Source organism: Hippocampus zosterae, chromosome 15 (assembly GCF_025434085.1).
Source record: "Hippocampus zosterae strain Florida chromosome 15, ASM2543408v3, whole genome shotgun sequence".
NCBI classification, from domain to species: domain Eukaryota; kingdom Metazoa; phylum Chordata; class Actinopteri; order Syngnathiformes; family Syngnathidae; genus Hippocampus; species Hippocampus zosterae.
The window spans coordinates 5,794,437-5,811,861 of record NC_067465.1 but is presented as its reverse complement, the minus strand read 5'-3'; the positions used below and the strand labels follow the sequence as shown (position 1 = coordinate 5,811,861).

Genomic DNA, 17,425 nt, shown 5'->3' with positions numbered 1-17,425 from the left:
TTCCTGAATCTTACATTTCTGGATGGACTGTGGACATCATTTCCAAGCTTTCTACGGCTGATAGCTCATCCACTGACAGCGCTTATTCAGCCGTGCGGAGGGGATCAATTCAACGTCTGTCCAACGGAATCTTTTAGTTTGTGTTCCCGATGCTAGCAGGTCGAGAAGCCACAAGTCTCCGAACGCTGTCTTGAAGGATCATTACTCTCACTTCACAGCTCACCCACAAAGAGAGCTTTGAACAGTCTGTTTTTGACGGGGATCCATCCGGTGGGCCTTTTGTCACCGAATGCTCCCGAGTGAATTCAGTCATTGCAGACAGACATGTTTACTCAATTCTGTATGGCTTGAGTGAAGATTACGTGCGCCACTTGGAATAACTGAGGCTTGGTCACTGAATGGCAAATGGTATGAGGAGGTTCCAGATGAAACATGATTGAAATGATGTGTCGCAATATCAGTGGTAATGAGTCACACATATTCATTTGGTGTGAATGGGGAACTGTCCCAAAGAAGTCCCCCCCACCCCACACACACACACAAAGAATGAAATCACTTTGCGGTTTTACTTTGTACTTCATCACACTCCATAGTTCATCATAAAGAACAAAATCTTTTGGGGCACAAAGACTTTCGTAAAGTCTCGGATATACAAAGAAATATCAGTGGTGCTGTCAGCGTTTACAAATGTTTGAATTGTATTTTTGGGAAGGCATCCTAGTAAGCATCCTTGGAGTATTTTGTTGGACTAGTACGCGAAAAATGAATTTGAAGTTGTTTAGCTAGTATTTCACTGCTTTTTGACCGTTGTTCATTTTGGCCATTGCATTGTTTCCTTTTTTTGTCTTTATGGTTTTATCAAAATAGTGACATGTTTCATCGCCCGCTGTCTGTTGCAATGTTCCTGATAGAATCTGAAAAGTTTGATCAATTCTTCAGGAAGGGATTTTCAAATCGCCATTTGCAAACTTGATTCTTTCCTTTGTTGTATTGGGGACAGATGTCTCCATGTGACCTGAAAAGAGCTTTTTTTGTCTTGTCAACGGGCTTGCCAATGAAATGCATTCATGTTATCAAGCCAAACATTGCGTAATGTTTGGCTGGAGGGAGGCGCATGTTCAAAAATGATGCATGGGGCTCAGGTGGGATTTTTCAACCGTCCTCGTGTCTTTGGTTCCAATGTTGGAACTTTGTTGACAGGCATGGCCGGTGAACATCACATCGACTTTATATTTAGTCTATAAATATCAGACATGTTAGTTTCAACGCATCTTAAATATGTCCAGTTTACTTTCCTTGTAACAGTTTTGATCTCAGCCGAATCGAAAACATTTTGTATCTTTGGTTCATATTATGCAAATACAAAGATGGGATTCCATTTTCATTATCTGTTAGGATTTTGAAAAAACAAACACAAAAACGCAATAAACTACAATAAAAGGAATTTTTGCAATACAGTCTTTCCAAAACGGCATCTTTGGAGTAATTTTCAGAATGCCCATCATATAGTGGATTTCTGGGGGAGCATTGCTGCGTTTCTGATGTCATCAGTACTCTTTCAGTGTTGATTTTGGGGTGTCCCCGAAGCAAGGGCAACAGGGTGACAGAGACAGATGTACACGTGTTGTAAAAAAAAAAGTGAACATGGACTCTGAAGCGACCTTGAAAATAGAGGAAAGTCGCGAGAACTCGTGGGTGAAAAAGGCAAGGCCATGTGTGGTCTTACATAAAACCCAGATGGTTCCAAAAAAAAAAAAAAAAAATGATGTGACAGAGAAATGGAGTCAGTGACTGTTGGCTGCCACAGCTCACAGGAGCCAACACCATAGGCCACAACACCTGGGCGGAGACATTGGGGTCATTTCAGTCAGAGGATGTGTCATGAGAAGCTCAAAAGTTTGATGTTTGTCCATCGGGGCCCAGCCGATAAGCAAAGTGGATCTTATCTGCTTCATTTTGGCTTTTAGCCTGGAGGAAAATATCATTTTGTTTTAACGGTGACAGATTTCACGTTCCACCGTTTCAGCATACCTTCAAGTCACATGATTTATTTTCTTGATCCGACGCTGCATGTACATTTTACGCATCTGGGCGTGCGTGTGCATCTCTTTTAAAGGCACACACCTGGTTGCCGATAGAAGTCAGGCGTAGAATATGTGTGACTTGCAACAACAAACACACAGCTGTAATCTGCCTCTGGCATTTTGTCTCTTTCCAAAGTCAACTTCAGATGCTGTGAGAGCCGCTGTGACATTTCAAATTCTTACCAGCACTTGTTTGCTCAGCCCCCCTGAGTCTCCCACCTGCTCGAAGACCCCGGGATGCTCAAAACAGGCTCTTTGGTTTATTTTTCTGACAACCAAGTACAGCCAGTCTCAAAGACCGCCGAGTAAACGCCAGCTGTTTACTCGGTCAAGTCGTTGCCCTTTTGCCGTCTGGCTGTCTCTTTTCGTCATCATGGCTCTCCGTCAAACTACAGCTCCACTCGACAATAACGTGGAGTTAGCTGTTGTGGCCGTCTTTCTTCTTCTTGTTTCTTTCTCTTTCTTGTATTGATTGATTACAAGATCAGACCGAAGAAAAGCATCGAGCTACACATCAGGCTTTGGCCCAAAAATATGATTAGCTCGTTATTTTTTTGGTAATATCTAGCATTTTATTTACCAAGACACTGGCAATGTCCATTCATGCAGGCCACGTGGGTTCGAATTGCACAGGGAGGTCATACAGGAATACAGACAACCGTTTGTGGCTGCATTTGGAGCAGAAGCGGTTTGTTGGGAGTTTGCTACAATCGGCGTCAAAGGGTTATGGAGTGTGCAAGTCAAAGTCCGCATTTAAATCCAATTGAGATGGTGCAGTTGTTGCTCAAAAACCCTCCAGTAGGACTGCAACACAATTCTGCTGAGAAGAGTGGGCCAAAGTTCCTCCACCAGGATACAAAAGGCTCATGACCAGCAAGTGCTTGTTTACGGTTATTGCTGGCAAGGGTGGCACAACTAGTTCGTACTTTCAGGGTGTCATTACTTCAATACATATATCATGTTCCTCCTTAATCATTAAAATCATCATTTTAACGTTTTGGATGCACTTGTCTTTGTGAGACATATGTGGAGTAAATAAGCTAAAGACGTAAAAGATGAGGAAGGGGGCAAAAACTTTTTCACTGCACTGTAGCGGAGGTTACGGGAGTGAGAGAGCGACCAGCTGATGGCAGCAGATGGAACGATGGAGGGAGGGAGGGAGAAACGGGCAGAAGAAGCTTGAAATGGGCACGACAAGACCAAATGCTTACGGACTCTTCTTAAGGCGGTAGTTTCACTTTGGATCCTGTCTGCTCCAGTGCATTCAAAGTTATGCTAAACTGGCAAATGAAAGTCGTTTACCGTATGAGATCGATTGCCCTTAGGCAAGGCATGGAGAGTGAAGACATGCCATAGATGTTTGTTGAGGACACTAGTCGAATGTTAGCCAATGGGAAAGGTGCTTTTTAAGGAAACAAGAATATGTTCTAATTATTAACTCATTCACAATACCACAATTCTGGACCAAGTCTGAAAAGACGTTTAAAAACGTCTTTGGGAGTGAATGAGTTAAGCAGCCAGTACAGATGTTCAACCTAACCTACAACAGCAAATATAACCAGCGATAGCCGACAGCGCGGTATGCCCTACTGCCGTACCCAGCGCAAGTGGGGTTTTTTTTTTCGTGGCGTTTGTATCTTAACAAGAAAGCTATTTTAGGATTCCCTAAGCACGCACTAGAATTAAATAACGATGAAGGTTATGACATCTCTGGTTGAATACATATGCTTTATATTCTTGCTTGATGCTCCCCTGGCTGCACATTTCCGTGTAAAAGGAATTCATTCGACATGCACAAATATATCGAGAGCTTGTACTTGTTGCAGCAGCAATGCATGAAACACATCAACCGGTTGCCATACGAGCTGACGTTCACCGTGTCTTTTGTTACAGAATGGAGCCGTTCCAGGTGAGCCGGTGAAGAAGGATGAAAACTCGCGGAGAGGCAACTGGGGGAACCAAATTGAGTTTGTCCTCACGAGCGTCGGCTATGCCGTGGGTCTCGGCAATGTTTGGAGGTTTCCCTACCTCTGCTACAGAAACGGAGGAGGTAGGCATTTTATCGCAGAGAACCACGTTGCGCGCGAAATGTGCATGTGAAACATTTCACTGAACACGCGGAATGATCAAGTGATAAAAAGAGAGCAATGCATGAAGAGAAAGAACAAATACTTTTGTTTTGTTCTTTGCTCACTCGTGCGTATTGTACAATTTACCTCGGTCTAATGGGATGAAATTGAATTAGGAACCCGTCATTTGGATGTAAATCACGCATTTAAGGGTCCATTTAGCAATCATTTCTGTCATGACGGCGGTATCAAATGTAATTTTTTTTAGCTCACTGGAGCATGAGTCCTGATAGCTTTTACAAAACAAACAAGAATATGCGGGGTGGGTGAAAAAAAAAAAAATATGCACACCAGGATTCGGATATTGACGGCACACTGTCCGTCTGGCTTTTCGGTTCACGTCTCAGTTTTATTTCATGTGGCGATGTGAGCCATGTACCAAGATGGAGACCAGGTCAAAGGTGTGTCGAGACATCCGGTCTTGCCTTTTTTTTGATAGGATCAAGTAGGGCACAGCTGATGCATCGTGTGCGCCGCCTCCAACAGTTTAGCGACATTTATTGAGTCAACATGACAGTGCAGAGAAATATATATTCATCAAGGGACGGTTATCAGACGGCGTATTTTCAGACAATTCTCTTTTTGAGCGGTACCGTTTCACGTCCATCGACAACCTAATCTGCTTTTACAGTTGCAACATCGCCAAAGGTGGCCGTGCTCTTACATCTACACCGATCTTGTGTGTTGCGCTGCCTTTTTTGGCAAAAGGAGAGGAAAAAAAAAATCCTGGCGCTCTGCCCGCATTAGATACATTTGAGTAGGCTTGTTTTGTTCGAATCGCTCACCGTAATGCTTCGTTGCAAGCCGCATGAGACATATGAGGTGAGCGCAAACAGACTTCCAACTTCCCCTTAATAAATTGGTTTAGTTAGCTCAAAGATTTATTCACGGAATCCCTCATAGCCCTCGGGCACAGGTGTCAAACTGAGGTGGTCGAGGGCCACGATTGTGCATTGTTGAGACGTTTCCCGCCTCCAACGCCCAATTGTAATGTTCAGCACATCGGCTGAACATCTGGCAAGAGACTGATAACGATCCTGATCACATTTTGATCATCGGGGACGTTGAAAAAGTTTGGATACCCTTGCCGTAGCTACCTACTTAATATATTTGGACTCGAGCAAGGTCAGAAAAGTTGTCTTGACGCAAACAAATGCACGTCGGCTCCTCCTCTAAGTTTGGTTCCGTCACGACAATCTTCATTCCCTCACAAGCTTGCGTTGATGTGACTCGTGACTGTCCTAACTTCTCCTCCAGGTGCCTTCATGCTACCGTACTTTATCATGTTGGTCTTCTGTGGCATTCCCCTCTTCTTCCTCGAGTTGTCCTTCGGGCAGTTTGCCAGCCAGGGGTGTCTGGGAGTCTGGAAGATTAGCCCAATGTTCAAAGGTTTGTGGGTTTGAATGTCGGACCAACTCGTTGCTCTAAATCTCATCATACAGTTGATTAATTGGATCAATATGCCAAAACATTGCAATATAATGGAACAAGACCAGGCTGCCCATGAATTAAAAAAAAAATTCAATAAAATCACACACACACACATTTTCTTTCACGTCCATCCATTTTCTGAACCCCTTTTCTCATTATAATATTGTTTCATAAAAGTCGTTTTTTTAAATGGCAGTGTATCTGGCTGTTGGGTGAAAATGAGGAGTAAAATGTGTGTTTTTGAATCGGAAACAACCTGCCGCAGTTTTGTCAAAAGTCTGTCAAAATTGTGATTCATGGAAGGTAAACATAATGGGTTAACCCTTGACCTGTGGCACGGTTCAAAGTTATGCTAACCCAACCCTGACAGCTTAATCCTTTTAGTTGCACGTGAAAGCACCAAACATAATTCAAACCGTTTTGTTTTGTTTGCTCAACAAGAAAATCGGTTTTCCATTTTTCCTTTCATCCAAGTTAAAGTTCAAGCCAGAAGCTCAACCATTCATTTATTGTCATCGTAATTATGGCCCATACAGCACGATTCTTGTTGAATGTCGTTATCCTGACCGCATTTCGCAACAACGTATCCTCTCCTCTGTCCTGCAGGTGTGGGCTACGGCATGATGGTCGTGTCCACCTATATTGGTATCTACTACAATGTGGTTATTTGCATCGCCTTCTACTACTTTTTCACATCCATGACCAACTTATTGCCATGGACGTACTGCAACAACCCCTGGAATACACCGGATTGCAGTGGCGTGGTGCCCCAAAGCAACGGCAGCATAGCTAACGTCACTCGCACGATGGTGGACGGGGTCAGTGACATCGTCAACCGCACCAAGAGAACCAGCCCCAGTGAGGAATACTGGAAGTAAGTCCCAGGAAAAAAAAAATAACACTTGGAACAACATCTTGAATCACGGGCAGCACGGATGACGAGTGGTTGACAGATATGCACCGCTGTAAGGAATTCTAGGTTTGAATCACGGCTTGACTGAATAAATAAATAATATATGCGCCGCTGTGAGAAAAATCGTAGATTTTTGATTTTGGTTATTTTGTAACTTTTTACGTTCATGGGGTAGCCACATTTTGGACATCCCCGTAACATAAAAATGTTTCAAAGGACAAAGGAAATACTATTACATAATATCAGTTTCTGGTACAGAATGTTCTTGGAGGCCATAAGAGGATAGATGCGTTGCGCAATATCCTTATTTGAACAAGGGTTCAATGTGCTCAAGGTCCATCATGCACCTGTTTGATGAGGTTGGCTCATACGTGCGTCGGTTCAGCGGACTCGTTTCCAATATTTGGACTAGCTTCCTGGAAATGCAGCAGCTTTTCACCAATTTCCGATTGCCCGATGAGTGAGATGAAAGACATTCCGCATTTATCTGAAGTCAGGCTTTACAGTACTAAAGAACTTTTAAAAGAGAACAGATTTTTCTGAAGTTTTGTGACCACTCATGAATACAATATAGTGTTTTAGAAGAGAGGAAAAGAAAGAAAAAAAAACGTTTTGGGTCCATTTACGTGTGAAAAATGTCTCAAAGTTGCAGAATTTGGCCATTATTGTAACTAATTCGCATTGTCACAATGACTGAATGAATTGTGATGCCGTTAGATCAGGCCTCTTTGGCGCATATGATCGGACAGGTGACATGTGACCTTGCTCCGACTTTCCTCTTGCTTTTACTTTGCTTCCCTTCTCTATGACACTCGTGGCAGACCTTGAAGTTGATTTGAGGGATGACCGCGAGGTCACATATTGTCACAGGGGCAAGGCAGAGTCAACAATCGAGGCCGCCTCGTTCAAACTTGAACTCGGAGCTTGTTTGGAAATAAGATGAAATTCCAGGAAGTCTTGAACAAATGATTTCCAAACCTAAACATGAATCCAGTTGTAACATATACAAGCGCTAAGATGACGACTCTTCGGGATGTTATGAATGTGTAAACAACTGCGTCCGTTCTAAAAATCGGTCCTTTGGGTGAGTGCTGTTAATATCTAATCCGTGTTTCATGAATGAATGAATGACTCGCTTCAATATGTGGCAGGTGGGCTCTCAGTTGGGGCCATGCATGTGCGGGTTGACCACATCGTTCTGAAAACGGGACTGGTGATCTTACTGAAGTGTCATTTAAACACTGAGTTTGAAGCAAATGGGAAAATGGCCTTTGATTATCTACCCCCCCCCCCCCACAAAAAAAAATAAAAATAAAAATCAGCAGACACACAACTTGCAAATCAAATGTCTTCCGTTGTAATGAAAATGTTAAATTGTTAGCTCCTGCTGCAAAAATGGACAAAGGGTGTCTAGGATCAGACAGCGGTTTGGAACAAAGAAACCCAATCCAAAAAGATTTTGGATATGCTTGTAAAAAGGACCACGGGCGGGTTCCTTTCAGACACTATGTGTTGGACATCTCTGATGGCATCGGGAACTTTGGAGAAGTGCGCCTTCCCATCCTGGGCTGCCTGGCTGTGTCCTGGGTGGTTGTCTTCCTCTGCCTCATCAGGGGCGTCAAATCCTCTGGAAAGGTCAGTCAAACACTTGCGGGTATGGATAACTTGTCGTGGGGTCCGAGTTGGACCTGATGAAAAAGGGCCAAGCCAAGAGACTTCCTCTCATCTCACCGTGCCGTGTTTGCAAAGTCGTTAAGTGCGCATGTGGGTCATTTTGCAGGTGGTCTACTTCACAGCCACGTTCCCATACGTTGTGTTGACGATCCTGTTCATCCGCGGGATCACCCTGGATGGCGCCATCAACGGCATCATGTATTACTTGACACCTCAGTGGCAGAAGGTCCTCGATGCGAAGGTATTTATTCCTAAACAGTTTGGGCTCTGAGATTTATAACAACCATTTATTCGTAAAATGTTTTTAAAATGATCGCGCATGATTGCTACGTTGGCTAGCTGTCATAGATTTGTCGTCGTCTTTCTAGGTGTGGGGAGACGCCGCATCGCAGATTTTCTACTCCCTGGGATGTGCGTGGGGCGGTCTGATTACCATGGCTTCGTACAACAAGTTCCACAACAATTGTTTCAGGTGCTTTGAACTTGGAGATGGGCATGAGGGGAACGAATTTTCTGTGCCAGCAAATCTGTGCCCCATAGCGTAAAGCAAGGTTTGTGCCTTAGCAACTGGTTAATTTCCATCCAACCCGTGTGTCTTTGTACAGGGACAGCATCATCATCAGCATAACCAACTGTGCGACCAGCGTCTACGCTGGCTTTGTCATTTTCTCCATCCTGGGCTTCATGGCTCACCACCTGAACGTGCCCGTGTCAGAGGTCGCCGACCATGGCCCGGGATTGGCCTTTGTGGCTTACCCAGAAGCCCTCACTCTGCTGCCTATTTCTCCACTGTGGTCGCTTCTCTTCTTCTTCATGTTAATCCTTCTGGGATTGGGAACTCAGGTCAGGCTTGAAAGCAATTTTCAGCGGCGTTACTTTTTCTATAGGCCGCATCATGCGTTTGTATAAAGGCAGGACGCTGCTTCTTCAATGTCAGTGAACGGGGTAAATTTCCTCATTATCAGTCTTAAGAAATTAAGACACATTTTTTTTGATGATTCCTTCTTTTTTCACTTACTATTTTTTCTTTAGTTCTGTTTGTTGGAGACGCTGGTGACAGCCATTGTCGATGAGATTGGCACCGACTGGATCATCAGGAACAAGACTGTAGTTACATTGTGTGTGGCTATCGTTGGATTCCTGCTGGGAGTTCCACTCACAACACAGGTCAAGCCAAAGCACAGCAAACACACTCCGCCTATTTTTTTTATTTTTGTTGTGAACAAGGTAACTGGGCCGTTGAAGTTAATGAATGTTAATACACACTTAACCAGTGGTTAAAAATAGTAACCGGGACCTGGAGTATTTCCAGTGAGATACATTGACAATCTACAGGCATGCATTTCTTGTACTGTAATGGTGGAGTGTTTTGACCCTTTTTTGTTGTTGTTGTCGTTTATGTCTGTAGGCAGGAATCTACTGGTTGCTACTGATGGATAACTATGCTGCTAGTTTCTCTCTGGTCATCATCTCCTGCATCATGTGTGTCTGCGTCATGTATGTTTATGGTAAGGAGCAGTGTTCAAAAAACGTTTCATTGTTCATGTGGAATGGGGATGAACACTTTTTGTAAAAAAAAAATGGCTTTTGACTTTGGACTTATTTTGGGTTTTGGTGGCCTAGTTTTCTTATCATTGTCAATGGCTGGCTACTTTCCGGCAGCTTTCTCTCAAGTTATTATGGAAAGAAGTCATTTTTGTGAGCTGAACATCAACATTAAATCTCTCGACTTGCTGGTTGGATGAAAAAAAAGAGCATACAGTTAGAAGTATTAATCGTAAAATTGCTGGTTCGACTTCTAATTTCCCCCTTTGGCTTGTTTCGGTGTCTTTGAAGAAGATACGAAACACTCCCGTCACATCATTGTGAGACAAGAATATCTTTTTCTTTCTTCGTCCAATGTAGGACTTGATGTACAATGTACAATGAATGTTGTTTTTTGGTTGTCCTTGGCCCTATAAGTGTACTTTTAAACACAAAGTATTTTTTTAAACACCTATCCAGGAACGGTAACAGGTAAGAAATTGTTGCAAACATGCCTTCACGGAAAAACGCACACGTGAATTTTGAACTGTGGCAATAGCATCTAAATAAGCACTTTGATAATTCTGCGATGCATCTGACCTGTCGTATCGCTTCTGCAGGCGATCTGGGGTTGCTAATGACCAACCACATGTCACTATTCCCATTTCCTGCACACTGCAGACATTATTTCGTAGCTACCATTTAACTCATTCGGTAGCAGTCAATTCTGGACCAAGTCTGAAAAGACGTTTAAACACGTCTTTGGGAGTGAATGAGTTAAAAAACATTCCTAAACCGGGTTGCATTTGTTTTTCTATTTGCATGTCGTTCAAATTGAATTTTCTGAAATCACATCTTCCTTTTTTTTTTAAATTCAGGTCACCGAAACTACTTTAAAGATGTTGAGATGATGTTAGGTTTCCCTCCCCCGCTCTTCTTCAAAATCTGCTGGAGGTTCATCTCGCCCGTCATTATCTCTGTAAGTTTCCCCTCACAACAAGCTACTGTCTGCATACCACGAGCGCATTTTAGGAATCTGACCTACATTTCGAGCTAATCTGTTGAGCTTTGTTTGCAATTTCAATTTAAAGTGCAAATCTTTCTGACTGGGAAACGCGTGCGTGCAGCTGCTATCAGTCGAATTTCCCAAACACACGTACGCTTCTGGGTCAACCTATGCATTCATTGCGATGGATTAGCGGTCAGATTGGAGGCCTTTTCAGCTCTCCATCACAGACCAAGAACTGCTCAACATAAACAAGGCCTCCACCGCAGCTGACAATTTATGCTCCTAACTACGATCAGCTTGTGAATTCAACAAATGTTGTGTTTTTGCGCTTTTATAATTTGACCTATTAGCAAAGTCATGCTTAGCAGTACGTTAACGGGCAAATACACTACGGATCTTCTTTTTGAGCTTTAGGTGGCAAGTGTGGGCTTTTTTCTATATGCGAGATTCATCTTCCTCGCAGTTTGGCATTTTGGGGGTTCTGTCAACCAAACTACTTGGTCAGCCAGCATATCTTCACAGTGTCCAGTTAACCTTCAATGACGAATGTGAAGGCCCCGTGGGCAGTTTACCTTGATAGGGCAGCACAAAGAAGCTGAGATCTGATCGGGCAACACAACAAAACAATCTGACAAAAGCAATGAAATGCCACGCAGCCAAGAGAATGACTACCAAATGAGGTTGAAAATCAAGTGTGACCATTTCATTCAAGTAGGGCAGCGCTTGTGATATTGCGGAGGCCAGCAGAAGGCCGTACAAGGCACACAAGTGACAATGAAATGTATCCAGTGATTGTGCATTTGCTGCATTTCATGCAGCACTCCCATATTCACTTGCTTCTCTTTTCTCCTCACAGTTCATCCTGATCTTCACAGTGATTCAGTACAAGCCTATCACCTATAATGACTACGTGTATCCCGGTTGGTCTCTGGCCATTGGTTTCTCAATGGCGCTGTCCTCAGTGGTGTGCATACCCATCTATGCCTTCTACAAGATCTCTAGGTCCCCGGGGGCCACCTTCAGAGAGGTAAAACCCGTTCCAAAGTTCAGACCAACCTGTCAGGTGCACGGGACTGTGCAAATGAAAATGCGCCTGAACACCCAACATGGTGCAGCGTGGTACCAAACTCGACTTGCCCCGGAAAGAAAATGAAGAAAATGATTTTTATGCATGCGTGCCTGTCTGCGCTTGCTATTTAAAGTGCAACACCCTGTCCTCTTCCCTTTTCCGCTCAGCGATTGAAGCACGCGTGCCAGGCACATCCAAAGTGGGGCCCGGCCTTGCGGGAGCACCGCACGGGCCGCTACGCCCCCACCGCCTCTGAAGACATTGCGGAGGCCCGTCCCTTCAAGGAGAAGGACGAGCTGAAGGAGGAGCTGCGAGAGGAGGACAACGAGAGGAAGGATGACATCAGCCTCACCATCCCGGGAAGCAACGGCTCCACCAACACACACAACAACCCCAACCCGAGTGCATAGATGGCATCACCCGCGACTGACACCCTTCCCCCCCCCTCCCTTCCTTCCTTCTCCACTCTCCGCAACACACTTTCCCACAGTCCTCTGTGGGGAAGATCCCTTTTTGCTGGAGACCTTTACATATTGTAAAGGCGCATTATATCATATTCTAACCTCTCCTCGCTACCTGCGTTTTATCTTTAGGGAAAACGAAGGCACAAAAAAGAAAAATGAAAAACAATTGGGTCACTCTCCAAATGTGTTAGTCTGTGTGTGTGGATTGTAAATGTGTTGCACATAATTTAATATGACTGTTTGTTTGGGGGTTTTTTTCCTTACATTTGTTTGTAAAAAAAAGAAAAAAAACATGTACCTGTATATGTCATATTCATGCAATTGAAAGCATGGTAGATTGTAAGACTGGTTGTGTTGGGCTCGCAGCAGCACAGAAAGAAACACATGCCTGTCATCTTATTATGGACCTGCTGATTCCGATTTCTACAGCTAGAGAGTCAATCATTGCAACCACTAATTTACACTGGAGCATTTATGACACGCATTTTACAGTGCAGTGACGTCACACTAAGTTGATTTGAACGACGAGAGTCGTTGCCGTTTGTCTCCTTAGCGTGCTTCTTTTCATGACGATGAGACACAGAGTACAAACAAACAAAATCTTCCGAGATGGTATTTGACCGAAAAGCTGCTGCTTGAATTGATTACAACACACAACGTACACATACACGCGCACCCATTGGATGTGTCTGAGAACAGTATTAGAAGTTTTAAAAAGTGGTTTCTGTCTGTTTGTCTTCCAGCAATCCTTTTTGTGTGAAATGCAATTTTTGGATGTGCATGAGGGAGAATCTTGAGCGGAGGTAGCCAGCGAGGGCATCACTGGCTGATAGCTCGTCTTATTGTGTGTGGTTGTAGCAGTCCACCCTATGCGGTGTGTTCTGTGTTCGGTTCTGCACAAGTTTATCATGTTCTGATGTGATCTTTCAAGCAAAAAAAAAAAAAAACAACAACATTTAAACAAATTGCAGCTTGTTTCCAGAACAGCACAGACCTTTATCATAACTGTGAAATGTAGTCATATAGTTTTGTACTAGACGTATCATCATTTAATCATCTCACTGTTGTCATAGTGTAGTTTTTGTACAAAAATAAAAACTTGAATCAGAATTTTAAATATTCATGCTTACCCTTTCACTTAAATGTCCTTTGGGACCTTTCGAGAGAGAATATAAGAGTATTTTCATCTTTGCTTTGTTTTGTTGACACCTGGAAGTTGACTACTTTCTTGAGTGTATGGTAATGAACTGCCGCACACCCAATTTACCGAGCCAGAACACTGTAATGAGAGGATGTATGTCCATCGACACTATTGTATAGAATATATTACAGTTAAAAAAAAAACTTGAGGAATACAGGAGTGCAACCATTTCAATTGCTTATGCATGGACATCGAGGATGTCACTTGGAGTCCCCCAGAAAGCCAAACGATTTCAGCACATTTATTGGACCCCTTCAGGCCTGCCAGACTTCCCACAGTGCAGTTACTCAAGATGCCACAAGATGGGCCTGTGTTGAAACTCACAGCAGTGAAAGCACAATAAGTGTCCCAGTGGCCAGAGAGACTTTTCACAAAATGTAATGTGAAAGTGTTTCTTTCTGACACGGTTTTATAAACTTGTTTTCACAAACCCAGACACTTACTGGAAAATAGAAATCAATAGGCTAGGTTATTCCTATCAATGTCAGAGGGATGCCTTTACGTGCTTAAAGTCAACATGTAGGATGCATTTTGTTTTATTTTAATTGAATTCTTGAAAAAAACGGGGCTCGGTGGAACATCTTTTGACGGAAACGTGTTACTTCCTCAAAGTGTAACGTCACCCCCAGCGTGTTCGGGTCACTCGGAGTTGAAATTATTTGGTCTTAATAGGAGTAATAACATCATGTTGTCATGTTAGCTTGATGAAGCGCATCTCTGTTGGCCCACCACCACTTTTCTGACCTTTGTATAGAAATCTCCAAATTATATAAATGACTGCGCGTGTGTGAGGAGGGAGAGTATGAGGTTCCTTTGGATTTGTCATTTCTCGGTGTTTAATGTAGATGTCCCGTGTGTTGTGTACTGCATGTAGTGGATTCGCTTTTACTGCTGAGTCTGCACGTAGAGCAGACATGGTGTTCATGTCAATGTACTTCTAATCTCGAGTCATACCTGCTAATTATATGGAGCCCATCTTATAATACAATTTTGTACTAATAGAAGAGAAAGAAGGCGACCTATTTTGTCTTAAGATTTTAGTCATTGTTTCTCCGTGTGCCGTGACGACGACTTTGTCACTTTTTAAAACGCATATTCTCAGACAACACAAGACCTAGTCAACTGATATTATACGAGTATTGCCAAACAAAAAGCTATGGATTGAAACTTGAACTACAGAAAAATAATACGCTTTTACAGTGAGCGAGCTTGGGAATGGACAGTGTTTGCAGCGGCCACTAATTGACAGACTAATCCCAGACATTTTAAAACCTGAGCAGAACAAACACCAAATAATAATAATGATATTGCCGTCAGAAATAATGATGTGTTAATTGAGGAAGAATGATTCCACAGATTTCAGGACCCATTTTTCATTTCACAGTCTGTGGTCGATTCTGCATGGGGTATCTAAAATACGGCTCTGCACTGCATATTAGCTTTTGATATGAAAACAGAAAAAGCACACAGAGGTGCAAAATGTTGATAATATTGGGCATAGTCCACTACCCTGTTTGCCTCTTGAAATTACCACTGATTCATATGTATCTCATGTAATATTTCTAAAACACTTTTTTTACAAGCAACTGGAGGAGATATGTTTGATGATGTATGCACAACGTTCACGTTGGGAGGAGCGATTCTCGTGTTCCTCCGAAAATAAATGGTCCACGTGTAGTTTGCAAACTTCTGTGTTGTTACCATGCGTAAAAGAGGAAACGCACAGATGAAAAGCACAGTTTTCTTCTAGTATCTTCTGTCATATCTCTATCTAACCGTCTGTTGTTCTTCTTCAACCTTTAGGGCCAAAATACATTGAAATGTCTTAGTCCTGTCTACTGTATATTGTAAAACTGTTAAATTACATTGATAAATAAAATTTATTTTAAAGATCAGGTATTTGTGTCATTATAACTACAAATATAGCGAGCGATCGGCTGTGTCGTAAGAATGGTCAAAACATGGCGAGAACAAACGTGAGTTTGAGAAATCTCACGGGATTTAGTAAAGGTAGACTGTTCTATGCCTGCTACCTGTGGGGGATGCTCGGTCCGAGTGTCCCAACTTTTACATCATGGTTAAAATGCTAATCGTTCAAATCAGGGATCATTTAACTGTAGTCTAGGCGGTTCTGCCTTTTGTGTCAGCGTGTGTGTAAGCGTGTGTGGCGAAAGGACGTCTTCCTGAATGGAATCGCGTTTTCTGACAAAGCAATTTTTTGCCGCCTCAAGATAATAGTAGCATTTAGTCCAAAAAGGTGACTAGAACTTCTGGAATAAAGCTTTGCTAAAAACTCTCAAAACAGAATAGAACATTAACCTACACTTTTGTATCCTCAAATACAACGGTGACAAACTTTTTTTTTTTACCCCACGGACCGGTTAAGTGTCAGACAATATTTTTCACGGACCGGCCCTAAAGGCCCGGATAAATACAACAAACATTTCGTAACATAAAAATGAACACGACACGTGACATGAGGAACTTCCGAACCTGATCGCAACGCTCGCTGGTCGCTATAGTAACGTTTTAAACGTGCCTTCAAAATAAGATAAACGGCAAATAAAAAGTGCATGAAAAATACGACTCACCATCGCCGCATATTATGCAGAGTGGGCTTGGTGCGTTGGAATCTCCCGTTGAGATAAATCCGTGTCTTAAGTAGGACTCTTGATAATGTAGCCTTCTCTTTCTGTTTCTTGGAAGTCTTAGGCTCCTCTTCTGTTTCCTGGATGCGCATTTTCCCGTTCCCAAAGGAACTTTCCAAAGACGTTTGTTTTTTTTTTAAATTCATTTTGCTACCTCTTGGGATTCATTTTAGCCAGGCATGTCCAGCTTCGGGCCTGGAGGGCCATTGTCCTGCCTGTTTTCCAGCTCTCCCAGCTGCAACACACCTGATTCAAATGATCAGCTCATCAGCCAGCTCTGAAGCAGCATTAGAACCATCCTGATGATTCCCTTGAGGACCGAAGTTGGACACCCCTGATTTTTAGAGGTAACCTATCACGTGACTGAGAAGCACCGCCTTCACCCGCATGACTGGTGACATACTTTATGGATATAACGGAAAATCCGTGAATTTTTCAAAATAAAACATGTTTCACATTCCGAAATGTATTAAACCAGGCGTGTCCAAAGTCCGGCCCGCGGGCCAAATCCGGCCCGCGGTCGAATTTCATCCGGCCCTCGGCCCCTGTCATAAAATCAGTGCCGTCTGGCCCGCAGGTTGGGCGCAATGGAACACGTGTTGCATTGACTGAGGTCTCGTAGACTGGTGAGTGATGTTTCATAGAGTACTGCTTCCCTCTAGTGGCTAAATGAGTAATTACATTCACTAAATGAGTAATAGCATTTAGACACTAGAGGGCATCACTCACGAGTTAACAAGACATCACTCCGTGTTTATATTGACTGATATGTCATATTTCAAATTCCTGTTTCAAATGAACCAAAAGAAATTCTTAAGATTGTTGAAATTCAAATAAAAATTGAAATGTGAAACAGACTGGCTTACTAAAATTTCTTGAACAATATTGTTGTTCAATGTAAAGAATGTCAGCCAACGTCGGCCCCCCGACATTTTACCACATAAAATCTGGCCCCCTTGGCAAAAAGTTTGGACACCCCTGTATTAAACGGAAGTCATGTAAGTTATTTAGTCTTTCTGTGCGGCCCGGCACCAAATGACGCGAGGACCGGTATCGGTCTGCGGCCCGGGGATTGGGGACCACTGCTCTAATATACAACGAAGCAGAATCACGAATCAGCAATTTCACATTTTTTATTAATAAGTTTGTCGAAAGCAGTTGTTATTGTTATTCAGATCACCAGACACTCGCAGAGACGAATTAGTACGCTCTGCAATATATTTTCCTGATGTCATGCTATCATAAATCAACCCGTTTGTTGGCTGTGTAAAAGGGTTAA

At 43.0% G+C, this 17,425-nt stretch overlaps 1 protein-coding gene across 5 annotated transcripts in view; it reads left to right on the top strand.

Moving 5' to 3' along the window:
- The window catches only part of slc6a9 (solute carrier family 6 member 9), a 33,919-nt gene extending 18,526 nt beyond the window's left edge, over nt 1-15,393 (top strand). For all 5 annotated transcript variants that reach the window (XM_052088767.1, XM_052088768.1, XM_052088765.1 and 2 more), the window contains 12 exons: nt 3,978-4,134; nt 5,471-5,602; nt 6,251-6,518; nt 8,060-8,192; nt 8,338-8,472; nt 8,600-8,703; nt 8,837-9,074; nt 9,264-9,398; nt 9,640-9,739; nt 10,634-10,734; nt 11,621-11,791; nt 12,001-15,393. In XM_052088767.1, the coding sequence (XP_051944727.1) occupies nt 3,978-4,134; nt 5,471-5,602; nt 6,251-6,518; nt 8,060-8,192; nt 8,338-8,472; nt 8,600-8,703; nt 8,837-9,074; nt 9,264-9,398; nt 9,640-9,739; nt 10,634-10,734; nt 11,621-11,791; nt 12,001-12,243 (1,917 nt within the window). In that variant the 3' untranslated portion in view covers nt 12,244-15,393. The remainder of the gene's footprint in view (nt 1-3,977; nt 4,135-5,470; nt 5,603-6,250; nt 6,519-8,059; nt 8,193-8,337; nt 8,473-8,599; nt 8,704-8,836; nt 9,075-9,263; nt 9,399-9,639; nt 9,740-10,633; nt 10,735-11,620; nt 11,792-12,000) is intronic.
- The last annotated feature ends 2,032 nt before the right edge of the window (nt 15,394-17,425 follow it).